Raw genomic sequence first — 17688 nt, 5'->3', positions numbered from 1 at the left:
GGGGTTGGCTTGTTTGGGGTGGGTGGATTGACTTGTTTGGGGCGAGTGGGGTTGACTTGTTTGGGGCAGTTGGGGTTGACTTGTTTGGGGCGGGTGGGGTTGGCTTGTTTGGGGCGGGTGGGGTTGACTTGTTTGGGGCGAGTGGGGTAGACTTGTTTGAGGCGGGTGGGGTTGACTATTTTAACAAGTGGTCATTAATTTAATCTACAGTTAAATACTCCCAATACACGTAAAGTACAAGAAGTACTAAAATAAAATATTTTTTTCCTAATGGGAACCTGCGTTAATCTCAGAAGTTATTCAATCATGTGATCATCTGTTAAATCTAAATCTTTACCATAATTAATGAAGGGCGTCCATATACTCTCTAAAACATGTCGATGAGCCTTTAATCTATGTTATCCTTTCTAATGCAATGCTAGATAACAACTGCCTCTTCCACTCAGGAATACTTGCTTTGTGAATGCTTTTTCCAGCTTCTTCCTTTTTACTCTAATTATGTTTGAATTGGGTCAAAATGTGACCTGACTTTACAGGAAAGAAGTAAACCCTTAAACCAAACCCAGAGTGAAGGCCTGAAGCTGCTTTGTTTTCAGCCGTAACCATGGTGACAGCAGAGCATCCTCCCATGATCCCCTGTGATGCAGAGTGTCCTAATTGGCTGGAGCCTCCAGAGTGTCCAAGTGTCCACACAGAAGTCTCTGGGGAACTGGCCTTGTGTTTGTTACAGATGGAAAGAGCTGCTGGAGCTCCGCTGAGGCTCATTACTGTCATAGATACAGTAAACATAATGAACCCCCCCCCCACTAGACAGAGATACAGTAAACATGATGAAATGCCCCTCACTGGAGTTCAACCTGATTCATCAAATGAAGTTAGAACAACTAATTTTTAAAGTATAAAGTTTTATTGGTTGACTTCAGGTTGGTTTTATCTGAGCTCCTGAAGTTCTACTGTGGACCACCATAAAGACCCCACAGAGTCCAGCAGAATGACCCCTGCAGACAATTTCTCCTAAAAGTGTGTGTTTGCATCAGAAATGGCAAAGTTTAGTAATATAGCTGCATATATACATAATACATAAATACGTTTTTTATTTATACTGTATGTATGTATGAGCATACCTGTACAATCCAATACAACAGCTCTGCCATGATTCTACAAGTGTTACTAATATTTTGACCTCCTCCTGTATCTTAATGAAGCTGACAAAATATATATCATTAACATTTTAAGACTCCTTAAATGTGGTTGTTGTGATTTGAAGTGAGTGGGACATTTTACAGTGTCTGTGCTCTCTAGATGATGTCAAACATATTCTGAAGCCTTTATCTACTGACGTTTAGTGTAAATACTGTAATAAGACAATATTAGGTGACAGATGTTCAAGGCTGCATTATCATCCATGCGGTCAACTGCTCTGTGGCTTCAAACCTTTGTGCTGATTTGATGTAAGTACTAGTACCTCTAACTGTACTACAGTAAAGTACTAGTACCTCTAACTGTACTACAGTAAAGTACTAGTACCTCTAACTGTACTACAGTAAAGTACAGATACCTAAAAACTGTGCTGTACTAAATGTACTAAGTGACTTTCCACAACTGATTTCAGCCACACGTTTCTCTGATGTTGATTTTGAATCATTAGGGTTAAGAAGGTTAAAGTACCGCTATACTCTGATAGTATGACCCATAAATACTCCTGTCCTGGACTTCTTCCCTGCTGAGGAGATTCTGTGAGAGGAAAGGAATGAAAAACAGCAATGAAACAGATTTCTTCTTTGTCTCTTCCTGTAGTTGGTATGTTGTGATGACTAACACTGTAGACTGGGACAATAATTCAGGCCCTTTTTGTGCAGACTTCTAATTTTGTATTCTAACACTATTTGTTGATATAACGGTTAAAAGATATTTGGGAGTGACAAATAAGTTCTCTATTTGAATATGGTATTTTCATTGAAAACCCTGTATTCAAATGTTGCAATGAGTGAACCCTAAAAAAAAATCCACTGGCATGTGTAGGCCTACTTTGAAATAAATGAAACAGAGCTATATGCAGGCCTATTTCAGTCCTCCCTGTACATGTGGAAAATGAATCAAATGAAAAGTAAAGACTATTAATACCAGTAAACTGCAGCAGAGACTTATGTTAACTGCTCGTCTCCTCTCTCTCAGCGTGTACAGCTGGGACACAGACAGGAAGTGGTGGAGAGTTATCAAAAACTTAACTTACTAATTTAACAATATTTGTATGTTGTGATGACTAACACGTGTCTCTGAGGAAGTTCTGTAGCTATGTTTAGCTCATTGGATTCTGCTAACGCTTGCAAATATAGTAATCAATAATTGAACTTGTCATTAAAGCTGTTTGAGCCTTGATAATAAGGTGGGACTGAACAGGTATAAAACAGTAGGTTTTGCTACTGCCTGCAGGTAGAGGTGACTGCAGAAGTCTGCAGCACAGTAGGTGACTAATATTGAACTGTGTGTAATGATCATCAGTTATTAACAGATCTAAAAGTCTTTTTGTGAGGGCAAAAACTGCTTGCTTCATTTTCTGTTCATGTAAAAATGTTTCAGATTTAAAAGGAAACCTCAGTGAATAATTGTCAATAAGGTGTAAGCAGCCCATAAAGTTCATAAATGCAGTGTAATGTCACTGGTCTTTATGGTAAAAAAGAGAAGCACTCACTTTAAAGAATGATGGGAAATTCAACTTTATCAACTTTTTCATATTTCATTCTTGGAGCTTATATGTACACAGGCCCTTTGAGATACTTGTATTTCATGTTAACTGTGATGACGTACATTGTTATTGTTATTTCCAACACATCTCTCATTGTGGTTATCTGTATGAACAGAAGCTTACATGAACCTATGTACCTTTTCCTGTGCAGCCTGTTTGTAAATGAACTGTATGGTAGTACAGGGTTGTTTCCATTCCTTCTGCTTCAGATCCTCTCTGACATTCACACTGTTTCTGCTCCTTTTTGCTTCCTGCAGATCTTCTGTTTGTACACTTATGCAAATATAGAATTTTGTAATTTAGCCATCATGTCTTATGACAGATATCTTGCTATCTGTTTTCCTCTGCAATATAACACACGGATGACGTCTAACAAGGTGGTTATCTTTATTATTTTAATATGGTTGTACTCATTTGTGAAATTTCTCATTACTTTATCCTTAAACATCCGTTTGACATTTTGTGGAAATGTCATAAACAGTGTGATTTGCCGAAACTACCTTATAGTAAAGTTGGCATGTTCTGACACAAAAGTAAATAACATTTATGGACTTTTTGGCATTTTTTTATCGATCATAGTCCCTCTGCTTCCAATCCTTTTCTCTTACATGGAAATTCTTAAAATTTGTTTTTCTGGTTCCAAACAGACCAGACAGAAAGCTGTCAGTACCTGCACACCTCAACTTGTGTCTCTGTTGAATTTTTCTTTTGGCTGCTGCTTTGAAATACTTCAGAGTAGATTTGATATGAACCGTGTACCAAATGTGCTGCGCATCATTCTCTCGCTGTATTTTGTAATACTGCAACCGCTTTTGAATCCTATCATGTATGGATTCCAAATGTCTAAAATACGAAATACATGTAAACATATCTTCTTCTGTAAAATGTGGGCTTGTCACAAAGATCCTATGCAGATGTAATAATATATCATTTCTTTAAATAAAACATAGATTTTTCAGTCTCATTGATTAATATTAAATGTGATGAATTGAAAGAGTGTCTCAGCAGCTGCAGGTGTGTGTGTGCAAAGAATCTAAATGTTGATACAAAGCAATACTTACCCTGCTCCATAAAAAAGACTAAAACAGCAGAAATACTAATAATATGAAATAAAATGGAACAAATGCCACATTCCGAGACAATATTTTAGTTATTACATTGTCAATGTTGTACAAAGCTACCTGCCAATTATTGATCTTTTACTAAAGTAAAATGATACCAAGTGTGCTTATGAACGTGTTTGAGGGTCCGGCAACAAAACATCATGGGTCAATAACAATGTAAGCATCACACTGCTCTCTGTATTATTGACCAATGATCAGTTTTGAGTCATTTTATTTTATAAATATTTCTCTAATTGTTGAATTTTGGAATTTGGTGAACTATTGGACAATTTGAAGTTTGAAGTGAGTGAATGAACTTAGTTACTTTTGATAACTGCCTGACAGTTATTTCATCATATCTGTTTTCATGAAGCCAAATACAATCACAGAAATGTTATAGTTTTAAAGAAAGTATTCATTTGTACTTTGTGCTTTTTATCATCAAAGTAATTCTACACTTTACAGGGGGAAGAGGGATTCTAATACAACACAAAATATTGTTTTACACATATTCAGCATGTAACAGAGACACAGGATTAGATGTTGGAAAAATGATATTTAATTTCAGTCTGTAATTGATTCCTAAAAACAGAAAAAACTATTGAAGCCATGTCAACAGTATAGTATAATAGTTCCTAGTATAAATCAACATGTCTCAGGGTGTTTTCAGTAAATAAAAAAGAATGAGGCAGATTACTGCACATGAAGCAATGAAATGACATTAGATACTTGAAAAAAGCTGATTTGTAGTTTAATATATGGTATGAACTGAAATGTAGATGATGAAAGGTTTAATCATCCTCACTGTGGATCAAATATTGGATTTTACTTGTGAGTCTCATTAACATGGCAGGAAGACCTTAAAACATTACTATATAATGACCACATGAGGGCAGCACATATGTAAACTGTGGCCTGCCAGTACTCCAACACACTTCTCTACATCACTGACACATCATAAAACAGCAGTTACCTCCATTACACCACCAGGACAGTTTAATGAACCAGTGAAAGTGTGTAGAGGAAATAATCAATAGCATTGCCTTAACTAGCATAGAAATATCTCCTTGAATGATTCCAATTTTATGAGTACATGCACAACACTCTGAATTGAAGAATGTCTCAAACCAACAATCAATTTTCTAAAGTAACATGAAGTGTGAAGCCTAAACGAGTAGTGAGGGTGAACTGGGAACGTCTGGCGGAGGCCCCCATACGTGAAGTCTTCAACTCCCACCTCCAGAGGAACTTCTCCTGCATTTATAGAGAGGGTTAGAACATGGAGTCCTCAGTTGGGGAGGCTGCTCAGAGTTGCGGCCGGAAGGTCGTCGATGCCTGTTGGAGCGTTACCCGGAGAACCCGCTGGTAAACACTGGTGGTAAAGGAGGCCGTCAAACTGAAGAAGCAGACCGTTGGGTCCTGGCTGGCCCAGGGGTCTCTGGAAGCAGCAGACAGGTACTGGACAACCAGGAGGGCCGTGGCTCGGGCAGTTGCAGAAGCAAAAGCCATGGTGTGGGATGAGTTTGGTGACACCATGGAGAAGGACTATCGGACGGCCTCGAAGAAGTGTTGGCAAACCATAAGGCGACTCAGGAAAGGGAAGCAGGGCTTAGCTCAGTTTGTTCTCAGTAGGAGCGGAGAACTACTGTCCTCGACTGGGAATATTGTCAGGCGGTGGAAGGAGGACTTCGAGGAACTCCTAAGCCCGGTCAACATGTCTTTTGTAGAAGAGGCAGATCTGGATGATCCGGGGGAATCTTCACTCATATTCCTGGCAGAGGTCACTGAGGTAGTTAAACAGCTCCTCAGTGTCAAGGTGCCGGGTGCGGATGAGATTCACCATGAGATGCTGAAGGCTCTGGACGTTGTGGGGCTGTCATGGTTGGCACGCCTCTTCAATGTCGCATGGAGGTCAGGGACAGTTCCCATGGACTGGCAGACTGGGATGGTGGTCCACATTTATAAAAATGGGGACAGAGGAGAGGAGGATGTCCAGTTTGGGGACCTCAGAATTGCTTCTCTGCTGTTTGTGGTTGATGTTGTTCTGTTGGACTCTACATGTGAAAACCTCCAACAGGCTCTGGGACAGTTTGCATCCGTGTGTGAAGCGGCAACTGCCCGAGCCACGCTCCTCCTGGTTGTCCAGTACCTGTCTGCTGCTTCCAGAGACCCCTGCGCCACCGGTGTCCACCAATGGGTTCTCCAGTTGCCGCTCCAAAAGGCATCGATGACCTTCCGGCCGCAACTCTGACCAGCCCAACTGAGGTTCTCACCCTCCCCAGAAATGCAGGAGAAGTTCTTCTGGAGGTGGGAGTTGAAGACTTCACGTACGGGGGCCTCCGCCAGACGTTCCCAGTTCACCCTCACTACTCTTTTAGGCTTCCCACGTCTGTCCGGCAGTCTTCCTCATCACCTGATCCAACTCACCACCAGGTGGTGATCAGTTGACAGCTCTGCTCCTCTCTTCACCCGAGTGTCTAAAACATACGGCCGCAGATCCGATGACACAACTACAAAGTCAATCATCGACCTTTGGCCTATGGTGCTCTGGTAACAGATACACTTATGAACACCCTTATGTTCAAACATGGTGTTTGTTATGGCCAATCCGTGGCAAGCACAGTAAAAAGTTTAACACAAAGAGGAGAGCAATAAAACAGTCTATAATTTATACTTTGTCTCTTCCTGTTGTTGGTATGTTGTGATGACTTACACGTGTCTCTGAGGAAGTTCTGTAGCTATGTTTAGCTCATTGGATTCTGCTAACGCTTGCAAATATAGTAATCAATAATTGAACTTGTCATTAAAGCTGTTTGAGCCTTGATAATAAGGTGGGACTGAACAGGTATAAAACAGCAGGTGTTGCTGCTGCCTGCAGGTAGAGGTGACTGCAGAAGTCTGCAGCACAGTAGGTGACTAATATTGAACTGTGTGTAATGATCATCAGTTATTAACAGATCTAAAAGTCTTTTTGAGGGCAAAAAGTGCTTGCTTCATTTTCTGTTCATGTAAAAATGTTTCAGATTTAAAAGGAAACCTCAGAGAGGAATTGTTAATAAGGTGTAAGCAGCCTATAAAGTTCATAAATGCAGTGTAATGTCACTGGTCTTTATGGTAAAAAAGAGAAGCACTCACTTTAAAGAATGATGGGAAATTCAACTTTATCAACTTTTTCATATTTCATTCTTGGAGCTTATATGTACACAGGACCTTTGAGATACTTGTATTTCATGTTAACTGTGATGACGTACATTGTTATTGTTATTTCCAACACATCTCTCATTGTGGTTATCTGTATGAACAGAAGCTTACATGAACCTATGTACCTTTTCCTGTGCAGCCTGTTTGTAAATGAACTGTATGGTAGTACAGGGTTGTTTCCATTCCTTCTGCTTCAGATCCTCTCTGACATTCACACTGTTTCTGCTCCTTTTTGCTTCCTGCAGATCTTCTGTTTGTACTCTTATGCAAATATAGAATTTTGTAATTTAGCCATCATGTCTTATGACAGATATCTTGCTATCTGTTTTCCTCTGCAATATAACACACGGATGACGTCTAACAAGGTGGTTATCTTTATTATTTTAATATGGTTGTATTCATTTGTGAGAATTCTCATTACTTTATCCTTAAACATCCGTTTGACATTGTGTGGAAATGTCATAAACAGTGTGGTTTGCCGAAACTACCTTATAGTAAAGTTGGCATGTTCTGACACAAAAGTAAATAACATTTACGGAGTTTTTGCCATTTTTTTATCGATCACAGTCCCTCTGTTTCCAATCCTTTTCTCCTACATGGAAATTCTTAAAATTTGTTTTTCTGGTTCCAAACAGACCAGACAGAAAGCTGTCAGTACCTGCACACCTCAACTTGTGTCTCTGTTGAATTTTTCTTTTGGCTGCTGCTTTGAAATACTTCAGAGTAGATTTGATATGAACCGAGTACCAAATGTGCTGCGCATCATTCTCTCGCTGTATTTTGTAATACTGCAACCGCTTTTGAATCCTATCATGTATGGATTCCAAATGTCTAAAATACGAAATACATGTAAACATATCTTCTTCTGTAAAATGTGGGCTGGTCACAAAGATCCTATGCAGATGTAATAATATATCATTTCTTTAAATAAAACATAGATTTTACAGTCTCATTGATTAATATTAAATGTGATGAATTGAAACAGTGTCTCAACAGCTGCAGGTGTGTGTGTGCAAAGAATCTAAATGTTGATACAAAGCAATACTTACCCTGCTCCATAAAAAAGACTAAAACAGCAGAAATACTAATAATATGAAATAAAATGGAACAAGTGCCACATTCTGAGACAATATTTTAGTTATTACATTGTCAATGTTGTACAAAGCTACCTGCCAATTATTGATCTTTTACTAAAGTAAAATGATACCAAGTGTGCTTATGAACGTTTTTGAGGGTCCGGCAACAAAACATCATGGGTCAATAACAATGTAAGTATCACACTGCTCTCTGTATTATTGACCAATGATCAGTTTTGAGTCATTTTATGTTATAAATATTAATCGTTGAATTTTGGAATTTGGTGAACTATTGGACAATTTGAAGTATGAAGTGAGTGAATGAACTTAGTTACTTTTGATAACTGCCTGACAGTAAAAGTAAAAAAAAAACTAACATTTCATCATATCTGAGTAGAAAGACTGACTGCACATGAAGCAATGAAATGACTTTAGATACTTGAAAAAAGCTGATTTGTAGTCTAATATATGGTATGACCTGAAATGTAGATGATCAAAGGTTTAATCATCCTCACTGTGGATCAAATATTGGATTTTACTGGTGAATCTCATTAACATGGCAGGAAGACCTTAAAACATTACTATATAATGACCACATGAGGGCAGCACACACGTAAACTGTGGCCTGCCAGTACTCCAACACACTTCTGTACATCACTGACACAATATAAAACAGCAGTTACCTCCATTACACCACCAGGACAGTTTAATGACCCAGTGAAATTGTATAGAGGAAATAATCAATAGCATTGCCTTAACTAGCACAGACATATTTCCTTGAATGATTCCAATTTTATGAGTACATGCACAACACTCTGAATTGAAGAATGTCTCAAACCAACAATCAATTTTCTAAAGTAACATGAAGTGTGAAGCCTAAACGAGTAGTGAGGGTGAACTGGGAACGTCTGGCGGAGGCCCCCGTACGTGAAGTCTTCAACTCCCACCTCCAGCGGAACTTCTTCTGCGTTTCTAGGGAGGGTTAGAACATGGAGTCCTCAGTTGTGGAGGCTGCACAGAGTTGCGGCCTGAAGGTCGTCAATGCCTGTTGGAGCGTCAACCGGAGAACCTACTGGTGGACACAGGTGGTAAAGGAGACCGTCAAACTGAAGAAGGAGACCGTTGGGTCCTGGCTGGCCCAGGGGTCTCTGGAAGCAGCAGACAGGTACTGGACAACCAGGAGGGCTGTGGCTCGGGCAGTTGCAGAAGCAAAAGCCATGGTGTGGGATGAGTTTGGTGACACCATGGAGAAGGACTATCGGACGGCCTCGAAGAAGTGTTGGCAAACCATGAGGCGACTCAGGAAAGGGAAGCAGGGGTTAGCTCAGTTTGTTCTCAGTAGGAGCGGAGAACTACTGTCCTCATCTGGGAATATTGTCAGGCGGTGGAAGGAGGACTTCGAGGAACTCCTAAGCCCGGCCAACATGTCTTTTGTAGAAGAGGCAGATCTGGATGATCCGGGGGAATCTTCACTCATATCCTTGGCAGAGGTCACTGAGGTAGTTAAACAGCTCCTCAGTGGCAAGGTGCCGGGGGTGGATGAGATTCACCCTGAAATGCTGAAGGCTCTGGACGTTGTGGGGCTGACATGGTTGGCACGCCTCTTCAATGTCGCATGGAGGTCAGGGACAGTTCCCATAGACTGGCAGACTGGGATGGTGGTCCTCATTTATGAAAATGGGGACAGGATCTCAAGGCACAGCTGGGGAGAGGAGGATGTCCAGTTTGGGAACCTCAGAATTGCTTCTCTGCTGTTTGTGGTTGATGTTGTTCTGTTGGACTCTACATGTGAAGACCTCCAACAGGCTCTGGGACAGTTTGCATCTGTGTGTGAAGCGGCAACTGCCCGAGCCACGGCCCTCCTGGTTGTCCAGTACCTGTCTGCTGCTTCCAGAGACCCCTGGGCCAGCCAGGATCCAACGGCCTCCTTCTTTAGCTTGACGTCCTCCTTTACCACCGGTGTCCACCAGCGGGGTTCTCCGGGTAACGCTCCAAAAGGCATCAATGACCTTCCGGCCGCAACTCTGACCAGCCCAACTGAGGACTCCATGTTCTCACCCTCCCCAGAAATGCAGGAGAAGTTCCTCCGGAGGTGGGAGTTGAAGACTTCATGTACGGGGGCCTCCGCCAGACGTTCCCAGTTCACCCTCACTACTCTTTTAGGCTTCCCACGTCTGTCCGGCAGTCTTCCTCATCACCTGATCCAACTCACCACCAGGTGGTGATCAGTTGACAGCTCTGCTCCTCTCTTCACCCGAGTGTCCAAAACATACGGCCGCAGATCCGATGACACAACTACAAAGTCAATCATCAACCTTTGGCCTATGGTGCTCTGGTAACAGATACACTTATGAACACCCTTATGTTCAAACATGGTGTTTGTTATGGCCAATCCGTGGCAAGCACAGTAAAAAGTTTAGCACAGAGAGAATAGCAACAAAACAGTTTTTAATTTCTTCTTTGTCTCTTCCTGTTGTTGGTATGTTGTGATGACTTACACGTGTCTCTGAGGAAGCTCTGTAGCTATGTTTAGCTCATTGGATTCTGCTAACACTTGCAAATATAGTAATCAATAACTGAACTTGTCATTAAAGCTGTTTGAGCCTTGATAATGAGGTGGGACTGAACAGGTATAAAACAGCAGGTGTTGCTGCTGCCTGCAGGTAGAGGTGACTGCAGAAGTCTGCAGCACAGTAGGTGACTAATATTGAACTGTGTGTAATGATCATCAGTTATTAACAGATCTAAAAGTCTTTTTGAGGGCAAAACGTGCTTGTTTCATTTTCTGTTTATGTAAAAATGTTTCAGATTTAAAAGGAAACCTCAGTGAGTAATTGTCAATAAGGTGTATGCAGCCTATAAAGTTCATAAATGCAGTGTAATGTCACTGGTCTTTATGGTAAAAAAGAGAAGCACTCACTTTAAAGAATGATGGGAAATTCAACTTTATCAACTTTTTCATATTTCATTCTTGGAGCTTATATGTACACAGGACCTTTGAGATACTTGTATTTCATGTTAACTGTGATGACGTACATTGTTATTGTTATTTCCAACACATCTCTCATTGTGGTTATCTGTATGAACAGAAGCTTACATGAACCTATGTACCTTTTCCTGTGCAGCCTGTTTGTAAATGAACTGTATGGTAGTACAGGGTTGTTTCCATTCCTTCTGCTTCAGATCCTCTCTGACATTCACACTGTTTCTAAAGCTTTTTGCTTCCTGCAGATCTTCTGTATTTATACTTATGCAAATATAGAATTTTGTAATTTAGCCATCATGTCTTATGACAGATATCTTGCTATCTGTTTTCCTCTGCAATATAACACACAGATGACGTCTAACAAGGTGGTTATCTTTATTATTTTAATATGGTTGTATTCATTTGTGAAATTTCTCATTACTTTATCTTTAAACATCCGTTTGACATTTTGTGGAAATGTCATAAACAGTGTGTTCTGCCGAAACTACCTTATAGTAAAGTTGGCATGTTCTGACACAAAAGTGAATAACATTTATGGACTTTTTGGCATTTTTTTATCGATCACAGTGCCTCTGTTTCCAATCCTTTTTTCTTACATTGAAATTCTCAAAATTTGTTTTTCTGGTTCCAAACAGACCAGACAGAAAGCTGTCAGTACCTGCACACCTCAACTTGTGTCTCTGTTGAATTTTTCTTTTGGCTGCTGCTTTGAAATACTTCAGAGTAGATTTGATATGAACCGTGTACCAAATGTGCTGCGCATCATTCTCTCGCTGTATTTTGTAGTACTGCAACCGCTTTTGAATCCTATCATGTATGGATTCCAAATGTCTAAAATACGAAATACATGTAAACATATCTTCTGTAAAATGTTGGCTGGTCACAAAGATCCTATGCAGATGTAATAATATATCATTTCTTTAAATAAAACATAGATTTTTCAGTCTCACTGATTAATATTAAATGTGATGAATTGAAAGAGTGTCTCAGCAGCTGCTGGTGTGTGTGTGCAAAGAATCTAAATGTTGATACAAAGCAATACTTACCCTGCTCCATAAAAAAGACTAAAACAGCACAAATACTAATAATATGAAATAAAATGGAACAAATGCCACATTCTGAGACAATATTTTAGTTATTACATTGTCAATGTTGTACAAAGCTACCTGCCAATTATTGATCTTTTACTAAAGTAAAATGATACCAAGTGTGCTTATGAACGTTTTTGAGGGTCCGGCAACAAAACATCATGCTCTCTGTATTATTGACCAATGATCAGTTTTGAGTAATTTCATGTTATAAATATTAATCATTGAATTTTGGAATTTGGTGAACTATTGGACAATTTGAAGTTTGAAGTGAGTGAATGAACTTAGTTACTTTTGATAACTGCCTGACAGTAAAAGTAAAAAAAAACTAACATTTCATCATATCTGAGTGGATAGACTGACTGCACATGAAGCAATGAAATGACATTAGATACTTGAAAAAAGCTGATTTGTAGTTTAATATATGGTATGACCTGAAATGTAGATGGTCAAAGGTTTAATCATCCTCACTGTGGATAAAATATTGGATTTTACTGGTGAATCTCATTAACACGGCAGGAAGACCTTAAAACATTACTATATAATGACCACATGAGGGCAGCACACACGTAAACTGTGGCCTGCCAGTACTCCAACACACTACTGTACATCACTGACACAATATAAAACAGTAGTTACCTCCATTACACCACCAGGACAGTTTAATGACCCAGTGAAAGTGTGTAGAGGAAATAATCAACAGCATTGCCTTAACTAGCATAGAAATATTTCCTTGAATGATTCCAATTTTATGAGTACATGCACAACACTCTGAATTGAAGAATGTCTCAAACCAACAATCAATTTTCCAAAGTAACATGAAGTGTGAAGCCTAAATGAGTAGTGAGGGTGAACTGGGAACGTCTGGCGGAGGCCCCCGTACGTGAAGTCTTCAACTCCCACATCCAGAGGAACTTCTCCTGCTTTTCTAGGGAGGGTTAGAACATGGAGTCCTCAGTTGTGGAGGCTGCTCAGAGTTGCGGCCGGAAGGTCGTCAATGCTTGTTGGAGCGTTACCCGGAGAACCCGCTGGTAAACACCGGTGGTAAAGGAGGCCGTCAAACTGAAGAAGCAGACCGTTGGGTCCTGGCTGGCCCAGGGGTCTCTGGAAGCAGCAGACAGGTACTGGACAACCAGGAGGGCCGTGGCTCGGGCAGTTGCAGAAGCGAAAGCCATGGTGTGGAATGAGTTTGGTGACACCATGGAGAAGGACTATCGGATGGCCTTGAAGAAGTTTTGGCAAACCATGAGGCGACTCAGGAAAGGGAAGCAGGGCTTAGCTCAGTTTGTTCTCAGTAGGAGCGGAGAACTACTGTCCTCGACTGGGAATATTGTCAGGCGGTGGAAGGAAGACTTCAAGGAACTCCTAGGCCCGGCCAACATGTCTTTTGTAGAAGAGGCAGATCTGGATGATCCGGGGGAATCTTCACTCATATCCTTGACAGAGGTCACTGAGGTAGTTAAACAGCTCCTCAGTGGCAAGGTGCCGGGCGTGGATGAGATTCACCCTGAGATGCTGAAGGCTCTGGACGTTGTGGGGCTGTCATGGTTGGCATGCCTCTTCAATGTCGCATGGAGGTCAGGGACAGTTCCCATGGACTGGCAGACTGGGATGGTGGTCCTCATTTATAAAAATGGGGACAGAGGAGAGGAGGATGTCCAGTTTGGGAACCTCAGAATTGCTTCTCTGCTGTTTGTGGTTGATGTTGTTCTGTTTGACTCTACATGTGAAGACCTCCAACAGGCTCTGGGACAGTTTGCATCTGTGTGTGAAGCGGCAACTGCCCGAGCCACGCTCCTCCTGGTTGTCCAGTACCTGTCTGCTGCTTCCAGAGACCCCTGCGCCACCGGTGTCCACCAATGGGTTCTCCAGTTGCCGCTCCAAAAGGCATCGATGACCTTCCGGCCGCAACTCTGACCAGCCCAACTGAGGTTCTCACCCTCCCCAGAAATGCAGGAGAAGTTCTTCTGGAGGTGGGAGTTGAAGACTTCACGTACGGGGGCCTCCGCCAGACGTTCCCAGTTCACCCTCACTACTCTTTTAGGCTTCCCACGTCTGTCCGGCAGTCTTCCTCATCACCTGATCCAACTCACCACCAGGTGGTGATCAGTTGACAGCTCTGCTCCTCTCTTCACCCGAGTGTCTAAAACATACGGCCGCAGATCCGATGACACAACTACAAAGTCAATCATCGACCTTTGGCCTATGGTGCTCTGGTAACAGATACACTTATGAACACCCTTATGTTCGAACATGGTGTTTGTTATGGCCAATCCGTGGCAAGCACAGTAAAAAGTTTAACACAAAGAGGAGAGCAATAAAACAGTCTATAATTTATACTTTGTCTCTTCCTGTTGTTGGTATGTTGTGATGACTAACACGTGTCTCTGAGGAAGTTCTGTAGCTATGTTTAGCTCATTAGATTCTGCTAACGCTTGCAAATATAGTAATCAATAATTGAACTTGTCATTAAAGCTGTTTGAGCCTTGATAATGAGGTGGGACTGAACAGGTATAAAACAGCAGGTGTTGCTGCTGCCTGCAGGTAGAGGTGACTGCAGAAGTCTGCAACACAGCAGGTGACTAATATTGAACTGTGTGTAATGATCATCAGTTATTAACAGATCTAAAAGTCTTTTTGAGGGCAAAAAGTACTTGCTTCATTTTCTGTTCATGTAAAAATGTTTCAGATTTAAAAGGAAACCTCAGTGAGGAATTGTTAATAAGGTGTAAACAGCCTATAAAGTTCATAAATGCAGTGTAATGTCACTGGTCTTTATGGTAAAAAAGAGAAGCACTCACTTTAAATGATTGGGAATGATGGGAAATTCAACTTCATCAACTTTTTCATATTTCATTCTCGGAGCTTATATGTACACAGGACCTTTGAGATACTTGTATTTCATGTTAACTGTGATGACGTACATTGTTATTGTTATTTCCAACACGTCTCTCATTGTGGTTATCTGTATGAACAGAAGCTTACATGAACCTATGTACCTTTTCCTGTGCAGCCTGTTTGTAAATGAACTGTATGGTAGTACAGGGTTGTTTCCATTCCTTCTGCTTCAGATCCTCTCTGACATTCACACTGTTTCTGCTCCTTTTTGCTTCCTGCAGATCTTCTGTTTATACTCTTATGTTAATGTAGAATTTTGTAATTTAGCCATCATGTCTTATGACAGATATCTTGCTATCTGTTTTCCTCTGCAATATAACACACGGATGACGTCTAACAAGGTGGTTATCTTTATTATTTTAATATGGTTGTACTCATTTGTGAAATTTCTCATTACTTTATCCTTAAACATCCGTTTGACATTTTGTGGAAATGTCATAAACAGTGTGTTCTGCCGAAACTACCTTATAGTAAAGTTGGCATGTTCTGACACAAAAGTAAATAACATTTATGGACTTTTTGGCACTTTTGTATCGATCACAGTCCCTCTGTCTCCAATCGTTTTTTCTTACATTAAAATTCTTAAAATTTGTTTTTCTGGTTCCAAACAGACCAGACAGAAAGCTGTCAGTACCTGCACACCTCAACTTGTGTCTCTGTTGAATTTTTCTTTTGGCTGCTGCTTTGAAATACTTCAGAGTAGATTTGATATGAACCGAGTACCAAATGTGCTGCGCATCATTCTCTCGCTGTATTTTGTAGTACTGCAACCGCTTTTGAATCCTATCATGTATGGATTCCAAATGTCTAAAATACGAAATACATGTAAACATATCTTCTGTAAAATGTGGGCTGGTCACAAAGATCCTATGCAGATGTAATAATATATAATTTCTTTAAATAAAACATAGATTTTTCAGTCTCACTGATTAATATTAAATGTGATGAATTGAAAGAGTGTCTCAGCAGCTGCAGGTGTGTGTGTACAAATGATCTAAATGTAGATACAAAGCAATACTTACCCTGCTCCATAAAAAAGACTAAAACAGCAGAAATACTAATAATATGAAATAAAATGGAACAAATGCTACATTCTGAGACAATATTTTAGTTATTACATTGTCAATGTTGTACAAAGCTACCTGCCAATTATTGATCTTTTACTAAAGTAAAATGATACCAAGTGTGCTTATGAACATTTTTGAGGGTCCGGCAACAAAACATCATGCTCTCTATATTATTGATCAATGATCAGTTTTGAGTCATTTTATTTTATAAATATTTCTCTAATCATTGAATTTTGGAATTTGGTGAACTATTGGACAATTTGAAGTATGAAGTGAGTGAATGAACTTAGTTACTTTTGATAACTGCCAGCAATGAAATGACATTAGATACTTGAAAAAAGCTGATTTGTAGTTTAATATATGGTATGAACTGAAATGTAGATGGTCAAAGGTTTAATCATCCTCACTGTGGATCAAATATTGGATTTTACTGGTGAATCTCATGAACATGGCAGGAAGACCTTAAAACATTACTATATAATGACCACATGAGGGCAGCACACACGTAAACTGTGGCCTGCCAGTACTCCAACACACTTCTGTATCACACTCGGATGCAAACCGTCCCAGAGCCTGTTGGAGGTCTTCACCTGTAGAGTCCAACAGAACAACATCAACCACAAACAGCAAAGAAGCAATTCTGAGGTCCCAAAACTGGACACCCGCCTCTCCCCGGCTGATGAAACACTCTGAATTCAAGAGTGCCTCCAACCAACAATCAGTTTTCTAAAGTAACATGAAATGTGTTAATCAGTCTGTAATGATTCCTCCTGTTCATACTGTGTATGTGTGTGTGTGTGTCTGTGTGTGTGTGAGTGTGTCTCTCTCTCTCTCTCTGTGTGTTTGTGTGCTGTGTTCTGATTTCTTTTTTCTGTTCTTTTTTTTCAGTCCTTTGAAAATCAATCAACTTTTTTTTTTAAGTCTTCATTAATAATTACTAAAACTGAACAATAAAAATCACAGTTATTGTCTCATTCTGGAGAAACTTGTCTCAGATTAAAGCGAATTGCTGCATCAACATGTGACTGCAGGTCTCTAACAGTAACCCTTACATGAGAACAAGATTTAATGGATCGACTTTAAATTATATCAGATATCTAATGTGTGACTGTCTGATTCACTGATTCCCCTCCATGCTGTCAACAGCGTTGGTGGTATAGTGGTTAGCATAGCTGCCTTCCAAGCAGTTGACCCGGGTTCGATTCCCGGCCAACGCAAATGTTTTCCTCCGTTAAACCTTTTTATTTATAATTTATCTATTGAAAACAGTCCCATTTAAATTAAACCTGTAACATAGCAACAAGCAGGAAGAACAACAAGCAGGAAACAACGAGCAGGAATTCAGTTATGACGTCATTAAGTTTAAAACAAACAAAGAAGAAGAAAAAGACAAAACCATCATTAATTAATTATTTCGTTTATTAATTTATTAATTTATTCTTCTGTCAGATGTGTAATTGATCACAGATGTGCAGATTTAGTGATATGATATGAGATTTAAACTATTGATAATACGCGGTACT

At 40.2% G+C, this 17688-nt stretch overlaps 4 protein-coding genes and 1 non-coding gene across 5 annotated transcripts; all 5 read left to right on the top strand.

Annotated features, from left to right (window-relative positions):
• The first annotated feature begins 2700 nt into the window (after positions 1-2700).
• LOC128360064 (olfactory receptor 10A6-like) lies at positions 2701-3666 on the top strand. The gene has a single exon (XM_053320377.1). The coding sequence runs from the start codon at positions 2701-2703 to the stop codon at positions 3664-3666; it is 966 nt and encodes a 321-aa protein (XP_053176352.1).
• A 3401-nt stretch (positions 3667-7067) lies between these two features.
• Positions 7068-9112, top strand: LOC128360063 (putative gustatory receptor clone PTE03). The gene is made up of 3 exons (XM_053320376.1): positions 7068-7870; positions 7996-8052; positions 8995-9112. The coding sequence occupies exons 1-3, from the start codon at positions 7080-7082 to the stop codon at positions 9110-9112; spliced, it is 966 nt and encodes a 321-aa protein (XP_053176351.1). The 5' UTR covers positions 7068-7079.
• A 1795-nt stretch (positions 9113-10907) lies between these two features.
• Positions 10908-12017, top strand: LOC128360062 (putative gustatory receptor clone PTE03). Its single transcript, XM_053320375.1, has 2 exons — positions 10908-10966; positions 11081-12017. Exon 2 carries the CDS (start codon positions 11109-11111, stop codon positions 12015-12017), a length of 909 nt encoding a protein of 302 aa, XP_053176350.1. The 5' UTR covers positions 10908-10966; positions 11081-11108.
• A 2999-nt stretch (positions 12018-15016) lies between these two features.
• Positions 15017-15979, top strand: LOC128360061 (putative gustatory receptor clone PTE03). The gene has a single exon (XM_053320374.1). It carries the CDS (start codon positions 15017-15019, stop codon positions 15977-15979), a length of 963 nt encoding a protein of 320 aa, XP_053176349.1.
• Positions 15980-17310: 1331 nt separating this feature from the next.
• trnag-ucc (transfer RNA glycine (anticodon UCC)) lies at positions 17311-17382 on the top strand. The gene has a single exon. It is a non-coding gene; the product is annotated as a tRNA-Gly (tRNA).
• The last annotated feature ends 306 nt before the right edge of the window (positions 17383-17688 follow it).

Source organism: Scomber japonicus, chromosome 6 (genome assembly GCF_027409825.1).
Source record: "Scomber japonicus isolate fScoJap1 chromosome 6, fScoJap1.pri, whole genome shotgun sequence".
NCBI classification, from domain to species: Eukaryota; Metazoa; Chordata; class Actinopteri; order Scombriformes; family Scombridae; genus Scomber; species Scomber japonicus.
Note: the sequence above shows the minus strand (reverse complement) of the source record. Positions and strands in the feature narration are given on the sequence as shown.

Bases quoted from the DNA above. Each gene is read 5' to 3' on its own strand.
- LOC128360064 (XM_053320377.1), top strand. From the start codon at position 2,701: ATGATGGGAAATTCAACTTTATCAACTTTTTCATATTTCATTCTTGGA.
- LOC128360063 (XM_053320376.1), top strand. From the start codon at position 7,080: ATGTTAACTGTGATGACGTACATTGTTATTGTTATTTCCAACACATCT. The intron at 7,871-7,995 runs ATTCCAAATGTC...CATAGATTTTAC, and splicing joins TTGAATCCTATCATGTATGG to AGTCTCATTGATTAATATTA. The intron at 8,053-8,994 runs GTGTGTGTGTGC...AGTAACATGAAG, and splicing joins CAGTGTCTCAACAGCTGCAG to TGTGAAGCCTAAACGAGTAG.
- LOC128360062 (XM_053320375.1), top strand. From the start codon at position 11,109: ATGTACACAGGACCTTTGAGATACTTGTATTTCATGTTAACTGTGATG.
- LOC128360061 (XM_053320374.1), top strand. From the start codon at position 15,017: ATGATGGGAAATTCAACTTCATCAACTTTTTCATATTTCATTCTCGGA.